Consider the following 25692-nt stretch of genomic DNA (forward strand, 5'->3'; position numbering starts at 1 on the left):
CCTCTGACCCCCCCCCCCCCCCCCCCATGATAGCTGCTATTCTTGTTCTACAAACCAGCCAGCTTCATAGACTCTAATGAAAATGTACATTACAGTTAATCATTGATGACCGTTATTAGTTCTTTGGAATAATCTGTCTTTAAATTTCAAACTTCGTTCTGGATGACCTTTGGATGACCTCTGGATGATCTCTGGGTGACCTCTATCACCTGCTGCTCATTTGCTTTTTCACAGTTGAGCATTTTTGGTCACCCGAAAGCATTAAATTCAAGTGACTTTGAGCATCGTTCTTCTGAATGCCACATATTTGCTATTTACTTCACACTGATCATAAATCATCTTTTAAGTGGTCTAACTGAGGACTGTTTTTATGTTTGTCATCAGAGGCGCTTGAGTCGCTCAAAGGGGTCGCCATGGCAACCCGGCGTTCCTGCCCAGGGCTCTATTCCCGCTCCTCCGCCTGCACCTTAGCGCTCGGCCTGGGCTTTGTAACTTTGGGAACTAGTCGTATCCTGCTGCTCAAGTTCTCTGCCAACAGCGGTGAGCCACACGTGGACTTCGTTTAACTCCATTCTGCGTCTATTCTTTTTATTTAACTCCATTCTGTGTCTTTATTCTTTTTATTTAACTCCATTCTTTGTCTTTATTATTTTTATTTAACTCCATTCTGTGTCTATTCTTTTTATTTAACTCCATTCTGTGTCTTTATTCTTTTTATTTAACTCCATTCTGTGTCTTTATTCTTTTTATTTAACTCCATTCTGTGTCTATTCTTTTTATTTAACTCCATTCTGTGTCTATTCTTTTTATTTAACTCCATTCTGTGTCTTTATTCTTTTTATTTAACTCCATTCTGTGTCTTTATTCTTTTTATTTAACTCATTCTGTGTCTTTATTCTTTTTATTTAACTCCATTCTGTGTCTATTCTTTTTATTTAACTCCATTCTGTGTCTTTATTCTTTTTATTTAACTCCATTCTGTGTCTATTCTTTTTATTTAACTCCATTCTGTGTCTTTATTCTTTTTATTTAACTCCATTCTGTGTCTTTATTCTTTTTATTTAACTCCATTCTGTGTCTTTATTCTTTTTATTTAACTCCATTCTGTGTCTATTCTTTTTATTTAACTCCATTCTGTGTCTTTATTCTTTTTATTTAACTCCATTCTGTGTCTATTCTTTTTATTTAACTCCATTCTGTGTCTTTATTCTTTTTATTTAACTCCATTCTGTGTCTTTATTCTTTTTATTTAACTCCATTCTGTGTCTTTATTCTTTTTATTTAACTCCATTCTGTGTTTATTCTTTTTATTTAACTCCATTCTGTGTCTTTATTATTTTTATTTAACTCCATTCTGTGTCTATTCTTTTTATTTAACTCCATTCTGTGTCTATTATTTTTATTTAACTCCATTCTGTGTCTTTATTCTTTTTATTTAACTCCATTCTGTGTCTTTATTCTTTTTATTTAACTCCATTCTGTGTCTATTCTTTTTATTTAACTCCATTCTGTGTCTTTATTCTTTTTATTTAACTCCATTCTGTGTCTATTATTTTTATTTAACTCCATTCTGTGTCTTTATTCTTTTTATTTAATTCCATTCTGTGTCTTTATTCTTTTTATTTAATTCCATTCTGTGTCTATTCTTTTTATTTAACTCCATTCTGTGTCTATTCTTTTTATTTAACTCCATTCTGTGTCTATTCTTTTTATTTAACTCCATTCTGTGTCTATTCTTTTTATTTAACTCCATTCTGTGTCTATTCTTTTTATTTAACTCCATTCTGTGTCTTTATTCTTTTTATTTAACTCCATTCTGTGTCTTTATTCTTTTTATTTAACTCCATTCTGTGTCTATTCTTTTTATTTAACTCCATTCTGTGTCTATTCTTTTTATTTAACTCCATTCTGTGTCTTTATTCTTTTTATTTAACTCCATTCTGTGTCTTTATTCTTTTTATTTAACTCCATTCTGTGTCTATTATTTTTATTTAACTCCATTCTGTGTCTTTATTCTTTTTATTTAACTCCATTCTGTGTCTATTATTTTTATTTAACTCCATTCTGTGTCTTTATTCTTTTTATTTAATTCCATTCTGTGTCTTTATTCTTTTTATTTAATTCCATTCTGTGTCTATTCTTTTTATTTAACTCCATTCTGTGTCTATTCTTTTTATTTAACTCCATTCTGTGTCTATTCTTTTTATTTAACTCCATTATGTGTCTATTCTTTTTATTTAACTCCATTCTGTGTCTTTATTCTTTTTATTTAACTCCATTCTGTGTCTTTATTCTTTTTATTTAACTCCATTCTGTGTCTATTCTTTTTATTTAACTCCATTCTGTGTCTTTATTCTTTTTATTTAATTCCATTCTGTGTCTTTATTCTTTTTATTTAACTCCATTCTGTGTCTATTCTTTTTATTTAACTCCATTCTGTGTCTTTATTCTTTTTATTTAACTCCATTCTGTGTCTTTATTCTTTTTATTTAACTCCATTCTGTGTCTTGTTGACTGTTTTATTTAACTCCATTCTGTGTCTTTATTCTTTTTATTTAACTCCATTCTGTGTCTTTATTCTTTTTATTTAACTCCATTCTGTGTCTTTATTCTTTTTATTTAACTCCATTCTGTGTCTATTCTTTTTATTTAACTCCATTCTGTGTCTTGTTGACTGTTTTATGCTCATTTTGCAGACGGAAAGTATGACTTTCTCCCTGCATCTGTCAATCTGCTTGCTGAGACACTCAAGCTGCTCTTCTGTCTGGTTGTGTCGGTCAGAGTCAGAGTCAAAGGTAATCGCAGGATTCAAGCGTCTATTAGAGTTTTTATAAATGAGATATATTTATTTGCTGTTTTTATTTCTTCCAGAGGGACGGGCGTGTCGAGAGCTGGGACGTTCCTCCAGCTCCTCTTTTCTAACGTCCCTTAAGTGGGCGGTTCCTGCGTTCCTTTACTTCCTGGACAACATTATCATCTTCTATGTGATGACCTACCTCCAGCCTGTTAGTTGACTATTATTATAGGATAAATATCATGTGCTTTTACAAAAAATACACGTCAGCAGCTATTCAACTCAATTGAAGCCAATCCATGTTGAAGAGGAATGTTTGTGAATAACTGTTTACATCATTGTTTTATTTATTTATATTTATATATATATAACGGTTTTATTTGTGACACTAAAGTTCCTCTTTCTGTTCTCAGGCGATGGCAGTGTTGTTCTCCAACTTCGTGATCCTGATCACAGCGGTGCTCTTCCGTGTTGTTCTGAAGTAAGAGCTTTCCTCGTCAATAAGGTGATGGGGGGGGGGGGGGGGGGGGGGGGGGGGGGCTGCCTTACGAGTGTGGCTGGAGATACAGGATGATGCAACAACTCTTATTCAGCGTTCTGTTTTATGATGTTTACATTTAGACTTGTCAAGCTGGGATCCTGGGATCCTGGGATTCCGGGATCCTGGGATCCAGGCTAATAGCATTGAAATGTGCTCTGCTTGTGAAGGCCAGGTTTAGGCAGCACTGTGTCGGTCAGGTGAATCTTGGAAAATGGTCCAGCTTTTCCAGAAGTGGACTAGATGCTCAAAGCCTGATCGAGTGAGCAGCCTCATATATTGCCAATATATGCAAAATGAGAACATTGCTTTGATCAAATCTATGCAAAAAAGTGACATTTATGTAGAATAACACCATCATTCATATTTAAATATTCTGCGTACTATACTTAGTACTTGAGCTCGTTCATCTTCACGAGTTGCTGTCCCCGTATCTAAGCTGAAAACTGAAAGTGCCCAAGCTTTGGCAGGGGCCGCCCCTGCACTGTGGAATAGCTTTTCATTTCACAAACTTATGGCAGAAGTATCCAAAGTAGAAGTTTCAATTGTGAACTGTAAATAGTGCAAATGTGAATATAACCTATAGCTAGAAATCAATTCTTGAACTGAAGCGATGGACTTTCTCAGAAGCCTTCTTATGAGAACAAGTGCAAAGCATTGAAGAAAACACAACTGAATATATTTTCAAAACACACACACACACACGTCATCGGTTTAACGTTGATAGTTAAGCTGAAAACACACTTTCCTGTTGCCATCCCTGAATCTTTATATAACATTTTCATTTCTCGCCGTCCCTTCAGGAGGCGTCTGTCCTGGGTTCAGTGGGCAGCTTTAGTGGTCCTTTTCCTGGCGATGGCTTCCTTGACAGCAGGAACTGGGGGTAAACAGAATGCTAGCGCTGTGCCCGGTCTTCACTCGAACCCCCTCTCTACCCCCTCCAACTCCTGCGTGTTTTATACGGAGCTGCTGGAGCAGATGAGGAACAGCAGGTACTGTGATGACTCCAGGAATGTGTTAACAGCTGATGAATGATATGAGACTCCTAGAATAATGTCTTTAGAATGACACTGTACCAAAATCTATATGTAGAAAAATAGACTTTAAACTTCAGCTATCTTTTACCCATAATGCAACTCAACTGCTGGCAGGTTAGTTGGAGTGTCGGGTTGCTTTTCTTTTTTTTTTTACTATTAATTGACGGTATAACTTCAAGCAGTGGTGTGGTAGGTATTTAAACTAAACCTACTAATGATGACCAAAGTGATGCCACTGAAAAGGTGATGCAGGTGATCAGATTCTCTTTCATTCTCGTGTCCTCTTCTTGTCCCACCACTGGGCCAGTGGATCGAGGCAGGTGTCCTTGCCTGGGCAGGCCTGGAGACACAAGATGATTGGGAAGCTTCGGTCTCTGGGTCTTGGTCACATCCTGCTCCTCCTCCAGTGCTTTATCTCTGCCATGGCTAATATCTACAATGAAAAGATACTCAAAGAAGGAGACCAACTTAGTGAAAGCATCTTCATCCAGAACAGTAAACTGTGAGCGAGGCGAGATGCCACACAGCCAGATGTACCGGTATGCCCTCCGTTCTTATGTTAATAATGTCGGCACGATTTTGCAGGTATGCATTCGGTGTGGTATTTAATGGTCTGACACTAGGACTTGGTAGTGAGGCTCGAGGACTCACCATGCACTGTGGCCTCCTCCATGGACATAACATCTACTCCCTGGCTCTTGTCCTTTTCACTGGTGAGTTAAAAGTGCATCAGTAACGATCCTAGCTTCAGTTGAACGCTCCCCTTGAGTCTGAACCACACGCCATTTTAGACCCCCTCTTGTTGAAGACCTATTTAGTGATATTGTGTTCATGTTTTAAGTGTGGGGTTAGAGATTGGTGTGGCTGGGACGGTGTGAAGTTTCAGTCGTGTGTGGGCAGTTTGCTTACCAGCCTTGTGTGGGAGGGGAGGATGGCGTCATCTACCTGCTGCAGAGAGCTCACCTGCATGGTGAGAGAGAAGATGCAGACGATGATAGTAGACTCACGGTGTCATCGGTTACGACTACCTGTCAGACAAGCCACAGGTTGACGAGGAGTAGGCAGAGGAGATGAAGAGGTGATGGGCAAGTTTGTTCAGGACAGGAACCCAGAAGGACAGACGGTGGTGGACTTTGTTGTTCAGGACAGGAACCCAGAAGGACAGATGCTGGTGGACTTTACCAAAATGATGGAGATAGCAGTAGTTAACACTTATTTCCAGAAGAGACTAGAACATAGGGTGACCTACAAGAGTGGAGGGAGGAGCACCAGGTGGACGACATCTTGTGTAGATGGAGCAATTTAAAGGAGGCTGTTGACTGTAAGGTCGTGGTAGGAGAGAGTGTAGCCAGCCAACATAGACTGGTGATGAGGAAGATGAAGAGGACAAAGTGGTGGAGGCTGAAGAACGAAGAGTGTTGTGTGGCTTTCAGGGACGAGGTGAGACAGGCTCTGGGTGGACAAGAGGGGCTTCCAGAAGACTTGAAGACAACAGCTAAGGTGATCAGGGAGACAGGTAGGAGGGGACTGGGTGTGTCTTCTGGAAGGAAAGGAGATAAGGAGACCTGGTGGTGGAACCTAGGTAAAAATCAGGACCCATGAAGCGGAGGCCTTTACAGACCACATCACTGCTGTGGATCGTAGCATTAAGTTCACCCCTGAAGATGTTAAGGACCACGCCCTGCCTTTCTTGGACTGTGCTGTACACCTTGAAATGGATGGAAACATCAGCATGGAGGTGTACAGAACCCCCCCCCACACCGACTAGTATCTTCTTTTTGTTTCCCACCACCCACTGAAGGACAAGTTAGGGGGCAGTGGAGAGAATACTTGAAGGATCTCCTCAATCCCACTACTATGTCTTCTATGGAGGAAGTAGAGACTGAGGTCTCAGAAATTGACTCGTCCACCATCCAAGCCGAAGCCACCAAGGTGGTTGCCCAGCTCCTCGGTGGCAGGGCACCAGGGGTGGTGGACTCTCTTGGTTGACACAGTACCTCTGGATTCGTAGATCGGGGTGTTGGTCCCCCTTTCAAGAAACTATAGTGGCTCGGACTCCTTAGCCTCTGGGGGAAAGTCTATTCCAGGGTACTGGAGAGGAGGATTAGATTGTTGAACCTCGGATTCAGGAGCAACGGGAGGTTTTCTGCCCGGTGTCGGATCACTGGGGGTGGTGTGGTAAAAATCAAACTACACCTTCTCTGCTACTAAATTTAAACAGACTGCCAAAGGGAGCGCATTGACATGCCTGTCCATCTGACCAGAGGCAATGGGGAACATTCGATCCACTTTCCTGAAATGGGGGGCTGAATTCAATGAAATTTAAGAGCTGCTTTGTCTGGGTACTTAAAGTGTTCATCTTAACACTTGCCAAGTTGTGTTGGGAATAAAAATAAATGTGCATTTGAAAAACCCATCTGTGTCTCCTCCTCAGCTGCTCTGGGTTTATCGGTGGCCTTCATCTTGAAATTCAGAGATAACATGTTCCATGTGATGACAGGCCAGATCACCACTCTTCTGGTCACTGCCATGTCACTCTTCCTCTTCGACTTCCGACCTTCTCTGGAGTTCTTCCTTCAAGCTCCCATGGTCCTGCTGGCCATCTTTATCTACAATGCTAGCCGGCCCAAAGACATGGAGTACAGCTTGCAGCTAGAAAATCTGAGAGTCATCAATGGAGAGGTGTTCGAGCGGTCCAGAGGGGTAGGAAGCAAACCAGAGTGAAAACAGCATTCAGACACGTCTGACCTTTAACTTAGTCATTTTAGTTCTTTCTGTTGGATTTTGGAAAAGCACCTGTTTTTGGATGAGGGAACTATTAAATTGAACAGGTCCTTGATCACTGTCCTGGAATTGGAAAACTCGTGTCCAACTTTCTAATACTTTCAGCTTGATTTTAAAAATATGTTTTCTTATTCAAAACTAATGGGAAAATGTGAACCAATAGAATAATAGAAAATATTATGAAAACCTTAGTGGCAGAAACGGTGTCACGCACAGCAAGCTAAAATCTAACTGACAGTACCAACTGTGATTCACACATCAATTGGACGCCAACCCCCCCCACCCCCCCCGGACTTTTTGTCCATTTCAGATATTCAATTCAAAATTCCCTCACAGGCAATCACCATCCTTGTCGACTTAAAATTTTGGTGAGGCGTGTCATTCTGGGTGAACTTTCAAAATCTCAAATTTTGGCACGAAAATTCGTTATTTGACCGTGTAATCCACGTTTAATTTATACACGACCCTTCAGACAGAAAATTCCAGAAAGTGTTGAACAAAACAGAGGGGATGTTTTGCAAGGGGGTTAAGAAAATCCAGACACTTCAGCACCAGATGTGTTCAAAATGGGCTGGAAGGGGTTAAAATCCTGAAATCCATGTCAAAGGTGATTTGGTGTAACCCAATATGAATCACCTCAAATATTTTGAGAATAAGTACAAATAGCAACAGGTGGAAATTTCAGTCGACCTGAAGGGTCATGGATGTAACATTTTGAAGGGCACCGCAAGGTTAACGATGCAGCAGAACAGCCTCCGGTAACATGCATCAGCTCACATGCTTGTGGAACAGGACGTGGAATTTGATGGACCCTGCATGCATTCTCATACTTTCATTCTCTTTCTTTGTGCTTTAGGACGGTGAAGAACTCGAGCTCCTGACCAAGCCCATGTCAGACAGCGAATCAGAGGAGTCTCTGTAGCTCGGTGGCTGCGTGACAGACGATCAGACAGCGAATCAGAGGAGTCTGTAGCACGGTGGCTGCGTGACAGACGATCAGACAGCGAATCAGAGGAGTCTGTAGCACGGTGGCTGCGTGACAGACGATCAGACAGCGAATCAGAGGAGTCTGTAGCTCGGTGGCTGCGTGACAGACGATCAGACAGCGAATCAGAGGAGTCTGTAGCACGGTGGCTGCGTGACAGACGATCAGACAGCGAATCAGAGGAGTCTGTAGCACGGTGGCTGCGTGACAGACGATCAGACAGCGAATCAGAGGAGTCTGTAGCACGGTGGCTGCGTGACAGACGATCAGACAGCGAATCAGAGGAGTCTGTAGCACGGTGGCTGCGTGACAGAAGATCAGACAGCGAATCAGAGGAGTCTGTAGCTCGGTGGCTGCGTGACAGACGATCAGACAGCGAATCAGAGGAGTCTGTAGCACGGTGGCTGCGTGACAGAAGATCAGACAGCGAATCAGAGGAGTCTGTAGCTCGGTGGCTGCGTGACAGACGAGTCCTTCCTCACTGTGCCACCATGTGCTTGTAGCCTCACAAGCAGTGTGGTTATAGAATCTATGAATAACCTCATCAATGTGATGAACTGTCTTCACTTGTCATTGGTTGTTGTGTTTATATATACTGTATATGCTGTCAATATGTATAGTGGAGAAACACCTATTCAAGTGCTGACAAGGAATTCTCCTCCGTTTGGACTTATCTTTATATATATATACGTATATATATATATACGTGTATATATATGTATATTGGCCATTCTTTGGTTGCTTGCATGGGATTGAAAATGGAACCCACAACATGCTTTCACACAATTTGCTGTCTTGGTGTTATGTAAAGAAAGTATTTATTCAACATTTCAAAATTTAAAGGATGTAATTTTAAACATTTATGTCACGGTTTTATGTTTTGGTTTGTGTTTCTGTGTTTTGCATTTGTTTCTCTTTGATCTTCTGTGTGGGCGTGGCCACGAGGGAGCCTGCAGTACACGAGGCGCACCTGTTGCTCATTACCGCCTGATGATGCCCTCGTTCCCCTGCTGGCCGTCGGTCGTGTGTTGTTCCAGCGCCCCCTCGTGGCCGTGCGCTCCAGGTCTGGGTTCCTTTCTCCGCCCGCTGCCCATCAGCTTGGTCAGTAATCATTCCGTGTATCTCGCTTTTCGTTCTTGGACGCCAGCCAGCCCAAACGTTGGTTTCGTTGTTGTCAGCAGAGTATTTTGGTTCCCACCTGCCCGTTGAATTACTGATTGCTCTTATTGCTGTTTGCTATTTATAGCAGGAAGTAAAGTGTTTAAACTTTGTGCTCAGGCTCGTTGGGCTCGCGACACCTGACATCTCAGGCATGTTTAGAAAGAAAGTAACTTTATTGTGTTTGCACAAGGGATTGGTTGAGAGTCATTACTTACCTGAATGACACCATCAAGAGGCGGACGATAAGTGAAGCGGTTGTACAGACAGAATATACAAGCTTCAGTCCAGGAAGCGGATCCTGAATAGGAGGTAGCTCATAAAGGGCTCGGTACCTTTGCCAGGTACAGTCTGTATGAATACATCACTACTACATCAACTCCTTCCTAAGTGATGGAACCCATTTCTGCGACCTTATTGACTCCCTGCCAAATCCAGCATCAAAACGTTGTCATTTCTGCATTAAAATAGCATCAAAGAAAAGCCGTTGCTGTCAGCGTAGCTTGATTAAATGCAATTACGTTGTTGTAATAAAAGGAAGCACGGTCTGTCGAACACTTAAAAAAAACTGGGGGGGGTTCTAGGGGTAGGTGTGTCATTGGGCACAAACTTCTTATTTTAGATTGCTTTACATGACGAAACAACCCACCTTAATGAAGTTGAATGGATTTCTGACACCTCTTTGGATTGTTTGGATTTTTTCTATTCATATTAAAGAGCCAGCAATTGTCCTCATCTGAGTCATTCTTGGAGCACTGGGAGAGATTAGAGTACAACGTCACTGACATCAAGCAAATCATAGTCCACTACTGCCAGTAAACAAATGTTTATTATAATATAGCACACTGAACTCTCTGAAGTAATGATGGACCCAACGGGGGCTGTTAGTACCCATAGCCCTGGCGGTAGCCATCTGGGTATCCATGTTCATAGCCGTAGCCACCGTACCCGTCCTCAGGGCAGCGCATGCCCAGCGACTGCTGGATAGTCATTTCCTGTCTGCGTAGCTGCATGGAGTCGACCAAGTCGTAGATGATGGCCATGGACCACATCGGGGAAGGATACCAAGACTTAACGTTGCCGTCTTTCCCTACGAGCAACATGGAGAAGTATTCTGGGCTGATTTGGAAGTAGTTCCTCATGTCCTTCACTAGGGCGCCTGACAGGCCCTCTCGCTCCACAGTAGCACTGCCTGGGGGGGGGGGGGGGGGGGTTAGGGTTAGGGATAACAGAGCAGAGTAAGCTTTTCCTTTGATGGTACATGGTGAAGTCAAAACCAGCAATGGGATCCTCAAGTTCAGTCGACTGGCACGACAAGGTAGTAACTGAGTATGTATATATATATATATATGTGTGTGTGTGTGTGTATATATATATATATACCGTTCGATACAGGGGTCTCGGTTGGGTCTGGGGACAAATTGCCCTCCGAGGGACAAATTCAATAAAAGTGAAGTGTAACTCCCAAGCTGGGTGCATGGCTCCAGTAGTGATCGGGGCAGTAACCCCCAAGCTGGGTGCATGGCTCCAGTAGTGATCGGGGCAGTAACCCCCAAGCTGGGTGAATGGCTCCAGTAGTGATAGGGGCAGTAACCCCCAAGCTGGGTGCATGGCTCCAGTAGTGATCGGGGCAGTAACCCCCAAGCTGGGTGCATGGCTCCAGTAGTGATCGGGGCAGTAACCCCCAAGCAGGGTGCATGGCTCCAGTAGTGATCGGGGCAGTAACCCTCAAGCTGGGTGAATGGCTCCAGTATGATCGGGGCACTAGGGGCAGTAACCCCCAAGCTGGGTGCATGGCTCCAGTAGTGATAGGGGCAGTAACCCCCAAGCTGGGTGCATGGCTCCAGTAGTGATCGGGGCAGTAACCCCCAAGCTGGGTGCATGGCTCCAGTAGTGATCGGGGCAGATGACAATTTGTATTTTTTATTTTTTACGCACTCTCTCTCTCAGGGTGTGGAAGTTATTACTTTTAGCCCAAAGTTATCCCATTTAAACCTGAACAATGAAATTGCCAGAAAAATATCGTTTTTGGAAAATAAGGTCTTAATTTAACCTTCAGACAAATAAACCCCAAAGTTTTAATACATTTGTATATATGTGCTTTACTTTGTATAATATTTGCTAAAAATAAAACAATTATCTGGAAAATACAGATACGTGTGTCTGATTGTGTACTTGAGGTTTTTCCGAAGAAAACAAAACTATCAAACTTATAATGTAGAAGTCTGAAAATCCTGAAAGGTCAAAGGTATTAAATATGAACACTCGGCTTTAAAGGGTTAACGGAGGGGAATTTTTTGGTGGGCTGAGGAACAAATGCCACCAGCAACATTATTTATGATTTATTACGACCCCTTCATTATCATATTAACAATTTCAATAGTAAACACAAAGTTCTTACCGTTGATGGGATAGAGTTCCAAGACTCCTCCCATATCCAGTGATTCTGTTCCGACCAACTTCAGAATTGCAATGTGCCTCAGACCTATGTTACCATGACAACAATGACATCATATATTAGAGGTCAAATGTCTTCCCGAAAAAGTTAAACATGACCACGGCATCAATATTAATAATCAATAATCCTCGGTCCTTCTGCTTATCGAAGCAGTTTAGTTCTTTAACCTTTATTAGACCAGGTAAATCAATTGAGAAGCTGATCTCATTCACACCTACGGTGTCCCTGCCCTGATGGTAGTGAGTGAACCGATCAATATCTTGCTTCCAGAGTGACTCACCAAGGTTGCAGGCCTGGCTGGCCAGGGAGTCCAGCTGCTGCTGGTAGGCCCATTCCTCATCAGTGGGCGTCGAGATGATGAACAGGCGGCGGCGCCAGCGGAACCTGAAACCACAGGAGACTCGTAAGCTCTGCTGTTAGACAAGTTACGTAACGACTGCGCGGCGTTTGTGATTACTGAGCCGATCAATAGATGCTTGTCGGGAATAGAACCAGCCGGAAGGGACCATTCAGGTTTTTGTCTTGTCTAAGACAATATCTGCACTTCCAAACGATTCAGTGTGGCGTTCTATTTAAGGGCGTGCCGATGAACCCCATCGGATCATAGAGGGTGGGGCCCGTCTCGATTCCAGAAAGGTTCTCCATGCGGCTGGACCCAGACATCAGAACCTCAGGATCTGCTAGGAGAACCTCGTTTGCTTCCACCTTGAACCAACGCCTGATGGACGGATAGACCCGACTGCACATGGCAGGTGTCTCTGCAGAGAGAGCCGTCATTCTCAATGTCTTCAAACTTCGATCACAGCGACCCTCCAGTGAGGAGATGGAAAACTCTCAGGTGCCGTGTCTTTCTGTCCAACCAGTATGAAACATGCAATATGAAAAACAAACGGTCCCTACCTGGAGAGGAAGTTCTCCAACGACCTGGGCTTGTCTTCGTTCTTACAGACGACCTCATCTTTCTTCTGCTGCTCCATTTCTCGGATACGGGAGGTGAAGGTGTCAATGTTGTCAAATACAGCCTTCATGGCAATGGGAACCTCATAGGACTGCTAGCACATAAAATACAATAAAATATGCTCGATAAAAACAGAATAATCAAATCAATATGTCTGGAAACAACGCAGACAACCTCAAATAGAATCCTGTTGCTCTGTCAGCAGCCAGGACCAGAGGAGACAACGTAAGACACTATCGCTTATGCTATTTATGCATTACATGCAGAGTACTGAGACTGAGTACTCTTACACTGAGTACACCTTCACACATTCTGATTCTGCAGCACAGCTTGTTCACCTCTTTCCACTTTCTGCCACACGTTGTCTCTATTATAGACACATCCCTCTCTCTCTCTCACTCTCTCTCTCAGAGAGGTGAACACTGGCCTCTTTGATGAATAAGTCCAAAAACAGCCTGGAAATGTACCCTGGCATGCAAACACACATCGAGTGGGCGAGCGCTGCGCTGCGTGTGTTAACGCCGTGTTTTAGCGGGGGCTAAAAGCTCGCTTCGCATTTATGGCTGGGGAGCCTCGAAGCGGAGAAAAGGTACCCTTAAAAGGCAACCGTTCATTTAGCAGTTCATCATGAAACAGGAAATGCTTGTGCAGACTGTTTCACGTTTGGCACTTTTTATTGGACGTGTTTATTTTTCTTTTACAATATGTAAAATATTATTTATTGTTAGTATAGCAAATTTTAAAAGGATTATAAAATTACATTTGGGGGCTATAAATGATGTCATCATAGTATTATAAACTGATCAGGCTCATGTTGAAGTGTGAGTGTCTGAAGCTGGCTGTCAGACATCCGTCCTTACCTTGACTCTCACGTCGTTGTCAGTGAGGACCATCAGGAAGTCATCGTGAGTCATGCTGAACGCTTTCCTCAGTTCTGTTATCAGGCCCTGGTTCACCAGGTCCTCTTGACGTAGACCTTTCATGGGCTTGTCTTTTTCTGAGCAAAATAGAGACAGTAGTCGGATAACATGAGGAACATTACAAATGATCATGTGTAGCATGTGTTATAAAGTATATTCAGCACGACCAACATGAAAGATATAATCCAGGAGGAAATGCCTGTCCTCACCTTGCTCTCACTACTACTACTACTACTGCTACTACTACTGCTGGACTTTGCATCGTCCTCCCCAACACCAGCCACTCTCATGTCCTCCCTCACAACGTCCATGTCTCTTCTCCTGGGTCGTCCTCTAGTCCTGTTCCCTGGCAGTTCCATCCTCAGCATCCTTCTACCGATATAGTCCCTGTCTCTCCTCTGGACATGTCCAATCGATTGAAGTCTGGTTTCTTTGACCTTATCTACAAGACGTCTAATCTTCACTGTCCCTCTTGTTGTCTCATTTCTAATCCTGTCCAACCTGGTCACTCCCAAGGAGAACCTCAGCATCTTCATCTCCTCCACTTCTAGCTCCGCCTCCTGTCTCTTCCTCAGAGACACTGTCTCCAAGCCGTCCATCATGGCTGTCCTCACCACCGTCTCTAAGCCGTCCATCATGGCTGTCCTCACCACTGTCTCTAAGCCGTCCATCATGGCTGTCCTCACCACTGTCTAAGCCGTCCATCATGGCTGTCCTCACCACTGTCTCCAAGCCGTCCATCATGGCTGTCCTCACCACTGTCTAAGCCGTCCATCATGGCTGTCCTCACCACTGTCTCCAAGCCGTCCATCATGGCTGTCCTCACCACTGTCTCTAAGCCGTCCATCATGGCTGTCCTCACCACTGTCTCTAAGCCGTCCATCATGGCTGTCCTCACCACTGTCTCTAAGCCGTCCATCATGGCTGTCCTCACCACTGTCTCTAAGCCGTCCATCATGGCTGTCCTCACCACTGTCTCCAAGCCGTCCATCATGGCTGTCCTCACCACTGTCTAAGCCGTCCATCATGGCTGTCCTCACCACTGTCTCCAAGCCGTCCATCATGGCTGTCCTCACCACTGTCTCTAAGCCGTCCATCATGGCTGTCCTCACCACTGTCTAAGCCGTCCATCATGGCTGTCCTCACCACTGTCTCCAAGCCGTCCATCATGGCTGTCCTCACCACTGTCTAAGCCGTCCATCATGGCTGTCCTCACCACTGTCTCCAAGCCGTCCATCATGGCTGTCCTCACCACTGTCTAAGCCGTCCATCATGGCTGTCCTCACCACTGTCTCCAAGCCGTCCATCATGGCTGTCCTCACCACCGTCTCTAAGCCGTCCATCATGGCTGTCCTCACCACTGTCTCTAAGCCGTCCATCATGGCTGTCCTCACCACTGTCTAAGCCGTCCATCATGGCTGTCCTCACCACTGTCTCCAAGCCGTCCATCATGGCTGTCCTCACCACTGTCTAAGCCGTCCATCATGGCTGTCCTCACCACTGTCTCCAAGCCGTCCATCATGGCTGTCCTCACCACTGTCTCTAAGCCGTCCATCATGGCTGTCCTCACCACTGTCTCTAAGCCGTCCATCATGGCTGTCCTCACCACTGTCTCTAAGCCGTCCATCATGGCTGTCCTCACCACTGTCTCTAAGCCGTCCATCATGGCTGTCCTCACCACTGTCTCCAAGCCGTCCATCATGGCTGTCCTCACCACTGTCTAAGCCGTCCATCATGGCTGTCCTCACCACTGTCTCCAAGCCGTCCATCATGGCTGTCCTCACCACTGTCTCTAAGCCGTCCATCATGGCTGTCCTCACCACTGTCTAAGCCGTCCATCATGGCTGTCCTCACCACTGTCTCCAAGCCGTCCATCATGGCTGTCCTCACCACTGTCTAAGCCGTCCATCATGGCTGTCCTCACCACTGTCTCCAAGCCGTCCATCATGGCTGTCCTCACCACTGTCTAAGCCGTCCATCATGGCTGTCCTCACCACTGTCTCCAAGCCGTCCATCATGGCTGTCCTCTCCACTGTCTCTAAGCCGTCCATCATGGCTGTCCTCACCACTGTCTCTGAGCCGTCCATCATGGCTGTCCTCACCACTGTCTCTAAGCCGTCCATCATGGCTGTCCTCACCACTGTCTAAGCCGTCCATCATGGCTGTCCTCACCACTGTCTCCAAGCCGTCCATCATGGCTGTCCTCTCCACTGTCTCTAAGCCGTCCATCATGGCTGTCCTCACCACTGTCTCTGAGCCGTCCATCATGGCTGTCCTCACCACTGTCTTGTAGACCTGTCCCTTCGTCCTATCACAGAGCACACCTGATACTTTCCTCCCCCCGTTCCAGCCTGCCTGCACACGATTCTTCACCTCCTTTCCACATTCTCTCCATCACTCTGCTCTGTTGACCCGAGGTACCTGAAGTCCTCTCCCTTCTTTACGTCTATTCCTTGTAGCTTCACTGTCCCCCCTGGGACCTTCTCATGTACACACATGCACTCTGTTTTACTCCTGCTCACCTTCATCCCTCTCTTTTCTAGAGCAGACCTCCACTTCTCTAGATTCTCCTCTACCTGCAGATCACAATGTCATCTGCAAACATCATATTCAGAGGAGCTTCGTGTATTTATGTAGAACCTCAGCACAGAATGTTGTCAACTGAGAAGAGGAGGGCAAAGCTCACTTAGACTTCCAATTCTTATCAACTATTCAGAGTAGATGATGCCTCAACAGCTGGGGGGAAATGTTTGACAGAGATGATTCATTTTCCCGACCAAATGTTTTTTATAGACTAGAACTGCTGCTGACGGGGACAACTTACCAAGCTGGTAATGGTCAATTTTCATGGTAGAGTTGGTTAAGGAGCCAAAAATAGTGATGATGGACACTTTCCGGATAGCCATTTCACACACTGTCTCCAAATATTCATCTCTTTGCTGAACATACATGCTGTTGTCCTCACTGGGGGACGTAATTATCTGGAGAGAAAAGTCAGAGTGTCATGTTTATGTAACAGAACACACACACACTGTTCTTCACGGGGCTAATACGCAGAGACTATTCACACTTTTGAGAGTGATTTGGACTGTGGGAGGAAGCTGAAACAGCCTGAGTCCACCTACACATTTGTGCAACCCCCACAGAAAGGCCCCAGGTGCAGTTATGGTGATGCAATATATTGCTATGTGCAGTTTCATAACTAAACTTCATTGGAAATTCAGAACACAAGATGCTCAGAATTAATTTATCTTAACGTTAACAATGCTGCAAGACATCGCTGCTATATCTGTTGCTAGGAGCTTCCTGTCTCCTGGCTAATTAATGTCAGCTGCATGTAATCTGGTGATGGGGAAGTATATAGATAAACACAGTACCTTATAAATTCACATTAACACTGATTTAGAAACACTACGGATCCAGAAAACGTAATGGAATAGTTTGACATCTTGGGACATTAGATTAGTGGGAAATGTGAAGCTACAATCAGTGTTCCATTAGCAAGTCAAATGGAAGGCTAGATAGTAAAGTGGGAGAGAAGGATCTGTCCAGGCTGGACAGACAGGGAGACAGAGACATGAAGGATGTCCAGCGTGTTAGAGTTGTAGGGTTGTACCAAACCCTCTTCCGGTTCTTGTTCTCCGTAGTGGGTGCGTAGTCAATGAGGAGAATGTTGGTTAAGATTAAGACATTTATATAATTAACAGATCAGTACAATTAGCTCGGATATCAGCGCTGAGATTCGATCCTGTTCCGTGTGTTTGTCTCTGCACTGTCCGAACAAAAGGGCCGTCCTCTGCTTCTGTGTCTACATATGTCCGTGAGTCCGGCCCCTGAAGGGGTGGGGGTTGCGCCCCAGCCAATCTTAACCCCTGTTGGTCAGCGTCATTATGTGTCGTCACCAAATGAGACGTTCATGTAAATCAGTCATAATACCAAACTAAATGTGGTGCATTCCTGTTGTGGTGTCGGCGTGCAATTACGTTGTGGAATCCCATCTAATAAGGAAATTCCCTACAGAGTGATGAATGGTAGCGATGGGAACGTGATGACAGAGGCCAGTAGTGTGTAGGAAGATGGTAGAAGTATTTAGAGGAATTAATGAATGAGGAAAATGAGAGAGAACAAAGGGAGTAGAGGAACCTGTTGTGGACCAGGAAGTGACAACGATTAAGAGGATGAAGAATGGGAAGACGGTTGGACCGGAGGACATACCTGTGGAGGTATGGAAGTGTCTAGGAGAGGTAGCTGTAGAGCTTATAACGGGGTAGTTTAATACAATCCTAGAGGGGAAGAAGATGCCAGAGGAACAGAGGAGAAGTGTTCTGGTGCGCATCTTCAAGAAGAAGGGAGACTATAGGGGGATAAAGCTGATGAGTCACATGATGAAGTTATGGAACAAGGTGGTTGAGACTCGATGAAGGACAGAAGTGAGTATTAGCGAGCAGCAGTATGGCTTTATACTCAGGAAGAGTACCACAGAAGCAATGTTAGCGTTGAGGCTAGCAATGGAGAAGTACATGGGAGGTCAGAAGGAGCTGCATTGTGTCTTTGTAGATCTAGAGAAAGCCTAGGACAGGGTGTCCAGAGAGGACCTGTAGTACTGCATGAGGAAGTCTGGAGTGGCAGAGAACTTACAAGTAGGCGCCTCTTGTTTTCAAAGTAGTCCAAAAAGGAGGCCAGAGATCCCTTTGGAGGCAATGTAGGCTTCTTGGTAGTCTTTGGGAATTCTTCTTTTTCAGGATTCTTTGATGGCTTTTTTCCATTTTTCTTTCCCCCAATCTTCTTCTCTTTTCCAAACTTTCCTCCTCTTCTCTCCGTTTTCTTTGGTGATTTGTCATTCTTCTTCTTCTTCTTGTCATGTCTATCGCGCGTGGCCTTTAGTTTCTTAGTGGGATTAATGCCAGTGAAGGTTTCTGTGTCCTCGGGATCCCTGACTGTTGGAATACTGTGTTCATAATTGTCTTCATGCTCATTTTTCAAGACCTGGAAAGTTAAAAATATGTTATTAATATAGTGAGTAATTGTTCATAGTATTAATATGTCACAACAAATTTACATAACTTAGAAATGAATGTTTTTCGTGTTTAAAAACTCAGTATTTCTAAAATCGTTCCTGGCAGGGGGGCAGGCAAACGCCTTCCACTCCACCTGCTCGGTCAAAGTCTTCAAGTCACTGAAGCGGGATGGAAACAAGCAAAAAGAAGCAGTAACCCGACCCTGACTGTGAAAAGCTCATAAAATACAGTCCGATTACGTGGGCAAAGAAGCATGCACTCCCCTTCGAGCTGGATAATATAATGGATGGGACCATCGTGGACCTTCACCACGATGACTTCTTAGAAGCCAAAGAACTTGAATGGCCCAAAGTCTCAGACGGGACATCCTGCATGACCTCCACAGAGGTCACCGAGGTATTGTTTCAGTGCAGGGCAGCGACTCACTGCTTCACCTGATGGCCAGGACTGTCAGCTCACACAAGAAATGCCAAACATGGTCACAGCACTGGAGAACGCCCAGTGGATTCCAGTGGCTCCCAGTGGTTTCCAGTGGCTCCGGTGGATTCCATTGGACTTCAGAGGGAAAAGATCAAGCCAAACGCTGGATACGGACTTGTTTTTCCGGGAGAGGAAGGCGTACCTTTTGGAGTGGATTATTTTTCTTCGGACAAGAAGTCAAAAAGATGCACGTAGTCTTTCTCCTACGGCAGATCTACTCATGGAACCTACGACTCACCTCAGGTCCCCTCGTGTGTTCGAATTCAGAAAATCTGTTCAACTGCCGACACTTTTTAAACTCCATTGTTTTGTTTGAAAACCGAGTCTTTCGAGAACCAAGGTTCCACTGTAGTACCATATGCTCCATCAAACGTTTTGCTGTAGACTCCCCTATAACCCCCCCATTAATTCTGGCACCCCAGTCTCTGCTAGTTTGTGTGAACGGTGTCTCTACTGGCAGAATTAAGTTGTTAAATCTCAAATACATGCTATCATGTGTTTTAGTTTTAATCGTTGATAGATTTGCCCAACTTTACGTTAACACGTTTCGTAGAGGCTTGAATATAATTGCTAGTTTGGGGGGGGGATTACACCCTGCTTTCACAAGACCAGCATCTAGGAACTCTATGTTGCACAGCATGAGGAAATCCCTGGTCACACAAAATCTTTACTGGTCACAATTCAAGAGAATAAAAAAGAGAGTTTTAATTCACGTACGGAGAGAAACAAAATGGAGCAGAGACAAAAGTCTAAAGTGTATCTGTCAAAAGTCTGATCCGCATAGACTTAGCATGAAGATGAATCAAGTTACTCTGCGTGAACAAACATGAATTACCTTCTCTTCCCCATTTGTCTTCCTGGCTGGTTTGATCCTGGGTGGTTTATGTGTGCTGGGAACCAGTTTGCGGATGTGTGGATCTTTGCTGTCCTTGTCCGTGCGGTTACCTCCAGGTGGGGTAGTTTTGGGCAGATACCTGTCCCTTTCTCTGTGGTTATAGTAGTGAGGGTCAACAGTGGTTCTTGGCGCTGTGGTGGTGCCTCTGGTTGCTCTCTGAGTACTTGTAGTGGTGGGTGGCTTTGTCGGGGTAGTGGTGGGTTTGGTTATAGTTGTGATGGCAGTAATGGGCTGCATTGTCGTTGTGGGCGTGGCTTTGGTAGGTATGGTTGCTGTGGGTTTTCTTGGAACCTTGTTGCTTGCTTTTCTTTCAATAGTGGGAGGTACTGGTCCATAAATCAGAGACATGGAATAGAGAAATATATTTTCATCTTTTGTTATTTTGACCAAGGTGCCCAGTAGGTAACGGCTGCGATCACCTAATGGACATACGTGTGACTGGGTGAGGGTTAGGGTTAGTGGTTACTGGGTTAGTAGTTACTGGGTTAGTTGTCACTGGGCTAGGGGTTACTGGGTTAGTGGTTAGGGTTAGTGGTTACTGGGTTAGTGGTTACTGGGTTAGTAGTTACTGGGTTAGTTGTCACTGGGCTAGGGGTTACTGGGTTAGTGGTTAGGGTTAGTGGTTACTGGGTTAGTGGTTACTGTGTTAGTTGTCACTGGGCTAGGGTTATGGGTTACTGGGGTTAGGGTTAGTGGTTAGGGTTCGTGGTCACTGGGTTAGTGGTTACTGGGTTAGTTGTCACTGGGTTAGGGTTAGGGGTTACTGGGTTAGGGTTTAGGGTTAGTGGTTAGGGTTAGTGGTCACAGGGTTAGTGGTTACTGGGTTAGTTGTCACTGGGTTAGGGTTAGGGGTTACTGGGTTAGGGTTTAGGGTTAGTGGTTAGGGTTAGTGGTCACAGGGTTAGTGGTTACTGGGTTAGGGTTTAGGGTTAGTGGTTAGGGTTCGTGGTCACTGGGTTAGTGGTTACTGGGTTAGTTGTCACTGGGTTAGGGTTAGGGGTTACTGGGTTAGGGTTTAGGGTTAGTGGTTAGGGTTAGTGGTCACAGGGTTAGTGGTTACTGGGTTAGGGGTTACTGGGTTAGTTGTCACTGGGCTAGGGTTAGGGGTTACTGGGTTAGGGTTTAGGGTTAGTGGTTACTGGGTTAGGGGTTACTGGGTTAGGGTTTAGGGTTAGTGGTTACTGGGTTAGGGGTTACTGGGTTAGGGTTTAGGGTTAGTGGTTACTGGGTTAGTTGTCACTGGGTTAGGGGTTACTGGGTTAGTGGTTACTGTGTTAGTTGTCACTGGGCTAGGGTTATGGGTTACTGGGGTAGTGGTTAGGGTTAGTGGTTAGGGTTCGTGGTCACTGGGTTAGTGGTTACTGGGTTAGTTGTCACTGGGTTAGGGGTTACTGGGTTAGGGTTTAGGGTTAGTGGTTAGGGTTAGTGGTCACAGGGTTAGTGGTTACTGGGTTAGTTGTCACTGGGTTAGGGTTAGTGGTTACTGGGTTAGGGTTAGTGGTTAGGGTTAGTGGTCACAGGGTTAGTGGTTACTGGGTTAGGGTTTAGGGTTAGTGGTTAGGGTTCGTGGTCACTGGGTTAGTGGTTACTGGGTTAGTTGTCACTGGGTTAGGGTTAGGGGTTACTGGGTTAGGGTTTAGGGTTAGTGGGTTAGGGGTTACTGGGTTAGGGTTTAGGGTTAGTGGTTACTGGGTTAGTTGTCACTGGGTTAGGGGTTACTGGGTTAGGGTTTAGGGTTAGTGGTTACTGGGTTAGTTGTCACTGGGTTAGGGGTTACTGGGTTAGGGTTTAGGGTTAGTGGTTACTGGGTTAGGGGTTACTGGGTTAGTGGTTTAGGGTTAGTGGTTACTGGGTTAGTTGTCACTGGGTTAGGGGTTAGTGGTTTAGGGTTAGTGGTTACTGGGTTAGTTGTCACTGGGTTAGGGGTCAGTGGTTTAGGGTTAGTGGTTACTGGGGTCAAGAACACTTTGAACAGTCAGTTAGATGCTGAAGCTGCAAGAAGAATCTGATAGTTTAGTCAACTTCAACTACAGTATATTAAACCAGTTAGCCTCAATTTATCAAACTGAACAATGGAGAGGAAAGCGGTAGCTTTAATTGATTGTTTTCAGTGATTTTTGATGGGAAAAATGTATTTGGCATACGAGTGTTTGAGTTATGAGCTCAGTCCAGGAACGAGTTATACTCGTATGTCAAGGTACTGCTGTATTATTGTCAATACAGTATTTTTGCTACCTTTCTTTGGATCCATGACTAAGGGCTAAAGACGACAAAAACAACCTGAACCTACTCAGGTAGTCTCCGCCTTTGTTCAAGTTTCCGGTTCGCCTCGGCTCCACTCGTCTGTTCGAACGGCGAGAATCTGTTCGTCTTCCGAGGCATTTTAAACTAAATTATTTTGTTTGAAAACCGAGTCGTTCGAGAACCGAGGTTCCACTGTTCTCTTCCCGTCAGGCTTTCACCTCCTCGTGGGTTCCCCTGAAAGATTCCTCATCAGTTTACTTTTCATTTTGACTCTGTTTTTTCCTAATGCACGTTTTCATAGAGTTCAAACCTTTAGTCATTGTTCGTATTTGTTTTCATCCATCGACTATGAGTATTATGTGAGTGTAGGTATATTCACCTGTGAATGTGCCCTCCTCCACCTGGCCTTCAACACCAGCTCGTTTACATTTTTGGACAAATCCTTTCTGTCTGAGCTTCTCCAGCTTCCTCATCGGTGATTGGTCGATCACTTCATACACGGCCTCCAGCCTCACCGGGTAAGGGTACCTTTCTTCCACCTGCAGCGTTTTCCTCAATAGCACCATTCCAAACTTATCTGTGGATAACAACATCACCGATCAGGTATCAAACTGCTTCTGGTACATTTATCAGCTGCTCATTGCAGATTGAATTGACTTGTAGCTCTATCTGGTGGCCTCACAAAATGAAAGTGGACTTGTGGAACCTTCCCAATGAGATAAATACTGTATTTCTACTCCGTATAGATGCAGAGGAATGCTCTAATATCAGATGTGTTAAAAACATCAGCCACAGTAAATACAAATTACTGACTGGTACTTGGCTTACCACGGCCCGGTGGCGCAGTGGTAAGCACTGTTGCCTCGCAGCGAGACGGTCGCAGGTTCGTCTCCATTCTGGCCATTCTGTGAGGAGTTTGCATGTTCTCCCCGTGTCTGCGTGGGTTCTAACCCTAACCCTACATCCAGTACAATGAGTACACAGTACCCTGTAGGCCTACATCCAGTACAATGAGTACACAGTACCCGGTAGCCCCCCCTTACCTTTCTCCAGTTTCAGGAAGCTCATGAGTCTGGGAATGAGCGCCGTGTCCAGGGGCTCCTCTCTCACCCTCCCCAGCGGGGTGACCCTCCTCACCTTGCCCCCCAGCGCCCCCTCCTGGTGGAACATGACTATCTGCTGGACATGTCTCTCTGCGAGCTCGCAGTAGACTTCGGGCTTCATGAGGGACATCATGAGTCGGTAATAACCGTCGGACTCGTGCGGCGCCGCGATCACGAGGACGCGATTCTTCCCTGCGAAACTAGCGAGGAGGTTTGGGGACCCGGCGCTGCTGGGCATCCTGGCGACGCGCGCCCTCCCCGCGGGGGCGCCCCCGTCCTGCAGGGGCGCGTCAATATCTCCGGACACCCTCCTGCCTGTTCTCTGATCGGACAAAGTCCCAGTTCTGGTGGAAACAGCCTCGTCCGCGTGTACGTCACCCCGCTGCGTGAAGCCACGCACCGAGATTGACGACGCAGAGCCAGGGCGCACACGTCCCGCAACGCGCCGTCCCGCAATCGAGCCCAACGGGGCGCGTCTGTGCGGTTGCCGGCGGGCTTGTGGCTCGGCTTGTCCTGTCCAGGCCAGCAGGCAAAGCAGCGCCACGCGGAGGACAAAGACCGCCTGCATCCTGGGGACACGGGAGACAAAGACCCGGATCCAGAGGTGCAGCCGATGGGTTCCAGATGTAAGCCTCTCACGGCGTGCCTCCTGCTGGTGCCTTCACTGACCCTTGTTTATTCTGGGATGGATCCGGAAACGTTATTCCTCAGTCCTCCAGAAACAGATATTAGAGTCAAAGTGATCGATCAGGACCCGATTAGGAATTCCTTCCTCCACGTCCGCTTTGAGTTTAGTTCCCCTCTTCAGGAAAACGCGCCTCAGCTTCAGCTTGTCTTCCTGGCAGGACTGAGCGATGGGGGCTGTCCTCCCTAAACCTGCCCCGGGACCTGCCCCGGGACCTGCCCCGGGACCTGCCCCGGGACCTGCCGTCCCGCTGGACAGATCATTACCGGGGAGACAACATACCGGGGGGGGGGGGGGGGGGGGAGACACTCTGTCTTTGCCCCCCATCATTGTGGTAAACTCCAGAACAAATACTTCTGGGTCTGATTGAAGTAACTGTCTTTGCTCTTTTATCATGTACTCACTGGAAGAGTACAATATTACTCTGTATGTACTCACTGGAAGAGTACTATATTGTTCTGTATGTATGTACTCACTGAAAGAGTACAATATTACTCTGTACTCACTGGAAGACTACTATATTACTCTGTATGTATGTACTCACTGGAAGAGTACTATGTTACTCTGTATGTATGTACTCACTGGAAGAGTACAATATTACTCTGTACTCACTGGAAGAGTACAATATTACTCTGTATGTACTCACTGGAAGAGTAAAATATAACATTGTGTGTACTGCTGCTACTATGCCTATTTTGTAGTTATTTTCCTCCTGTGCAAATATTGTGTGAAATATCCAAATATTTTTACATGATTGTGCATGTCTGGATGTAATAATAATAATAATAATAATAAATAATAATAATAATACATTTTATTTGTATAGCGCTTTTCTTAGGACTCAAAGACGCTTTACAGTGTACATAGTAAAAACAATAAAATGAAACAAAAAATACAAACAATAAAAATGTGAACACGGATATAGAATCAATAAAATTCAAACAGAAAAATAATACATTAAAAGTGAACACGGTTTAAGCAGTCAATAAAATTTCAACAGTGCAATTATAAAGTAAAAGCAATGTTAAACAGATACGTTTTAAGATCTTTTTTAAATGAATTTAGATCCGGGCATGCTCGTAGCAGTTGTGGGAGTGTGTTCCAAAGTGTGGGTGCAGCAATGGAGAAGGCTCTGTCACCCCAGGTTCGGAGCTTGGTCCTACAGGGGAGGGAGAGGAGGTTAGCGTCTGCGGAGCGGAGGGAACAAGATGGGGTGTGATGGTGGAGCAGATCTGTGAGGTAGGGGGGGGGCAGATTATGGAGAGCTTTGAAAGTGATGAGGAGGACTTTGAACTGTATGCGTTGGGGGACCGGGAGCCAATGAAGGTTTTTAAGATGTGATCTGTTTGTAATAGATATCCTTTTCAGTCCTTGGTAAAGTGATGTTAAAATGTAATAAATACTGCATGCAAGGGTACCAATAGTACCTTTGTGTAGTTTATGCTGTCTGAATTAACAAATGTAATTGAACTTGTCACTATGTATTTATTTTACTGTGGCTAATGTTTAATGCTGCACATTTCTCAAAATGGATGTGAAGAAATACAGTGAATATCAGCACAATAAAACAGATAGTAATTAGAAATATCCATCAAATACCCCAGTATTCACATGAGAGCAGTAACATATGAGAGT

At 45.1% G+C, this 25692-nt stretch overlaps 2 protein-coding genes across 2 annotated transcripts; one reads left to right on the forward strand and one right to left on the reverse strand.

Annotated features, from left to right (window-relative positions):
• The first annotated feature begins 413 nt into the window (after window positions 1-413).
• On the forward strand, window positions 414-8098 carry slc35a5 (solute carrier family 35 member A5). Its single transcript, XM_068746636.1, has 9 exons — window positions 414-540; window positions 2697-2795; window positions 2872-3005; window positions 3208-3275; window positions 4136-4324; window positions 4677-4871; window positions 4955-5082; window positions 6804-7072; window positions 8010-8098. Exons 1-9 carry the CDS (start codon window positions 414-416, stop codon window positions 8073-8075), a joined length of 1275 nt encoding a protein of 424 aa, XP_068602737.1. The 3' UTR covers window positions 8076-8098.
• A 2015-nt stretch (window positions 8099-10113) lies between these two features.
• ccdc80 (coiled-coil domain containing 80) lies at window positions 10114-23940 on the reverse strand. The gene is made up of 10 exons (XM_068746669.1): window positions 23313-23940; window positions 22649-22846; window positions 19966-20351; window positions 18271-18618; window positions 16457-16613; window positions 13573-13709; window positions 12655-12806; window positions 12035-12138; window positions 11698-11781; window positions 10114-10488 (listed from the first exon to the last, which is right to left on the reverse strand). Exons 1-10 carry the CDS (start codon window positions 23938-23940, stop codon window positions 10181-10183), a joined length of 2502 nt encoding a protein of 833 aa, XP_068602770.1. The 3' UTR covers window positions 10114-10180.
• Between the last annotated feature and the right edge of the window lie 1752 nt (window positions 23941-25692).

Source organism: Brachionichthys hirsutus, chromosome 12, assembly GCF_040956055.1.
Source record: "Brachionichthys hirsutus isolate HB-005 chromosome 12, CSIRO-AGI_Bhir_v1, whole genome shotgun sequence".
NCBI lineage: Eukaryota > Metazoa > Chordata > Actinopteri > Lophiiformes > Brachionichthyidae > Brachionichthys > Brachionichthys hirsutus.

Excerpts from the sequence above, each read along its gene's own strand:
- slc35a5 (XM_068746636.1), top strand. The coding sequence starts at position 414 with ATGGCAACCCGGCGTTCCTGCCCAGGGCTCTATTCCCGCTCCTCCGCC. Across the intron at positions 2,796-2,871 it reads GGTCAGAGTCAGAGTCAAAG|AGGGACGGGCGTGTCGAGAG; the intron begins GTAATCGCAGGA and ends TATTTCTTCCAG. Across the intron at positions 5,083-6,803 it reads GGCTCTTGTCCTTTTCACTG|CTGCTCTGGGTTTATCGGTG; the intron begins GTGAGTTAAAAG and ends TCTCCTCCTCAG.
- ccdc80 (XM_068746669.1), bottom strand. The coding sequence starts at position 23,940 with ATGCAGGCGGTCTTTGTCCTCCGCGTGGCGCTGCTTTGCCTGCTGGCC. Across the intron at positions 18,619-19,965 it reads AGACAAATGGGGAAGAGAAG|GTCTTGAAAAATGAGCATGA; the intron begins GTAATTCATGTT and ends TTAACTTTCCAG. Across the intron at positions 11,782-12,034 it reads CAGCCAGGCCTGCAACCTTG|GTCTGAGGCACATTGCAATT; the intron begins GTGAGTCACTCT and ends ATGGTAACATAG.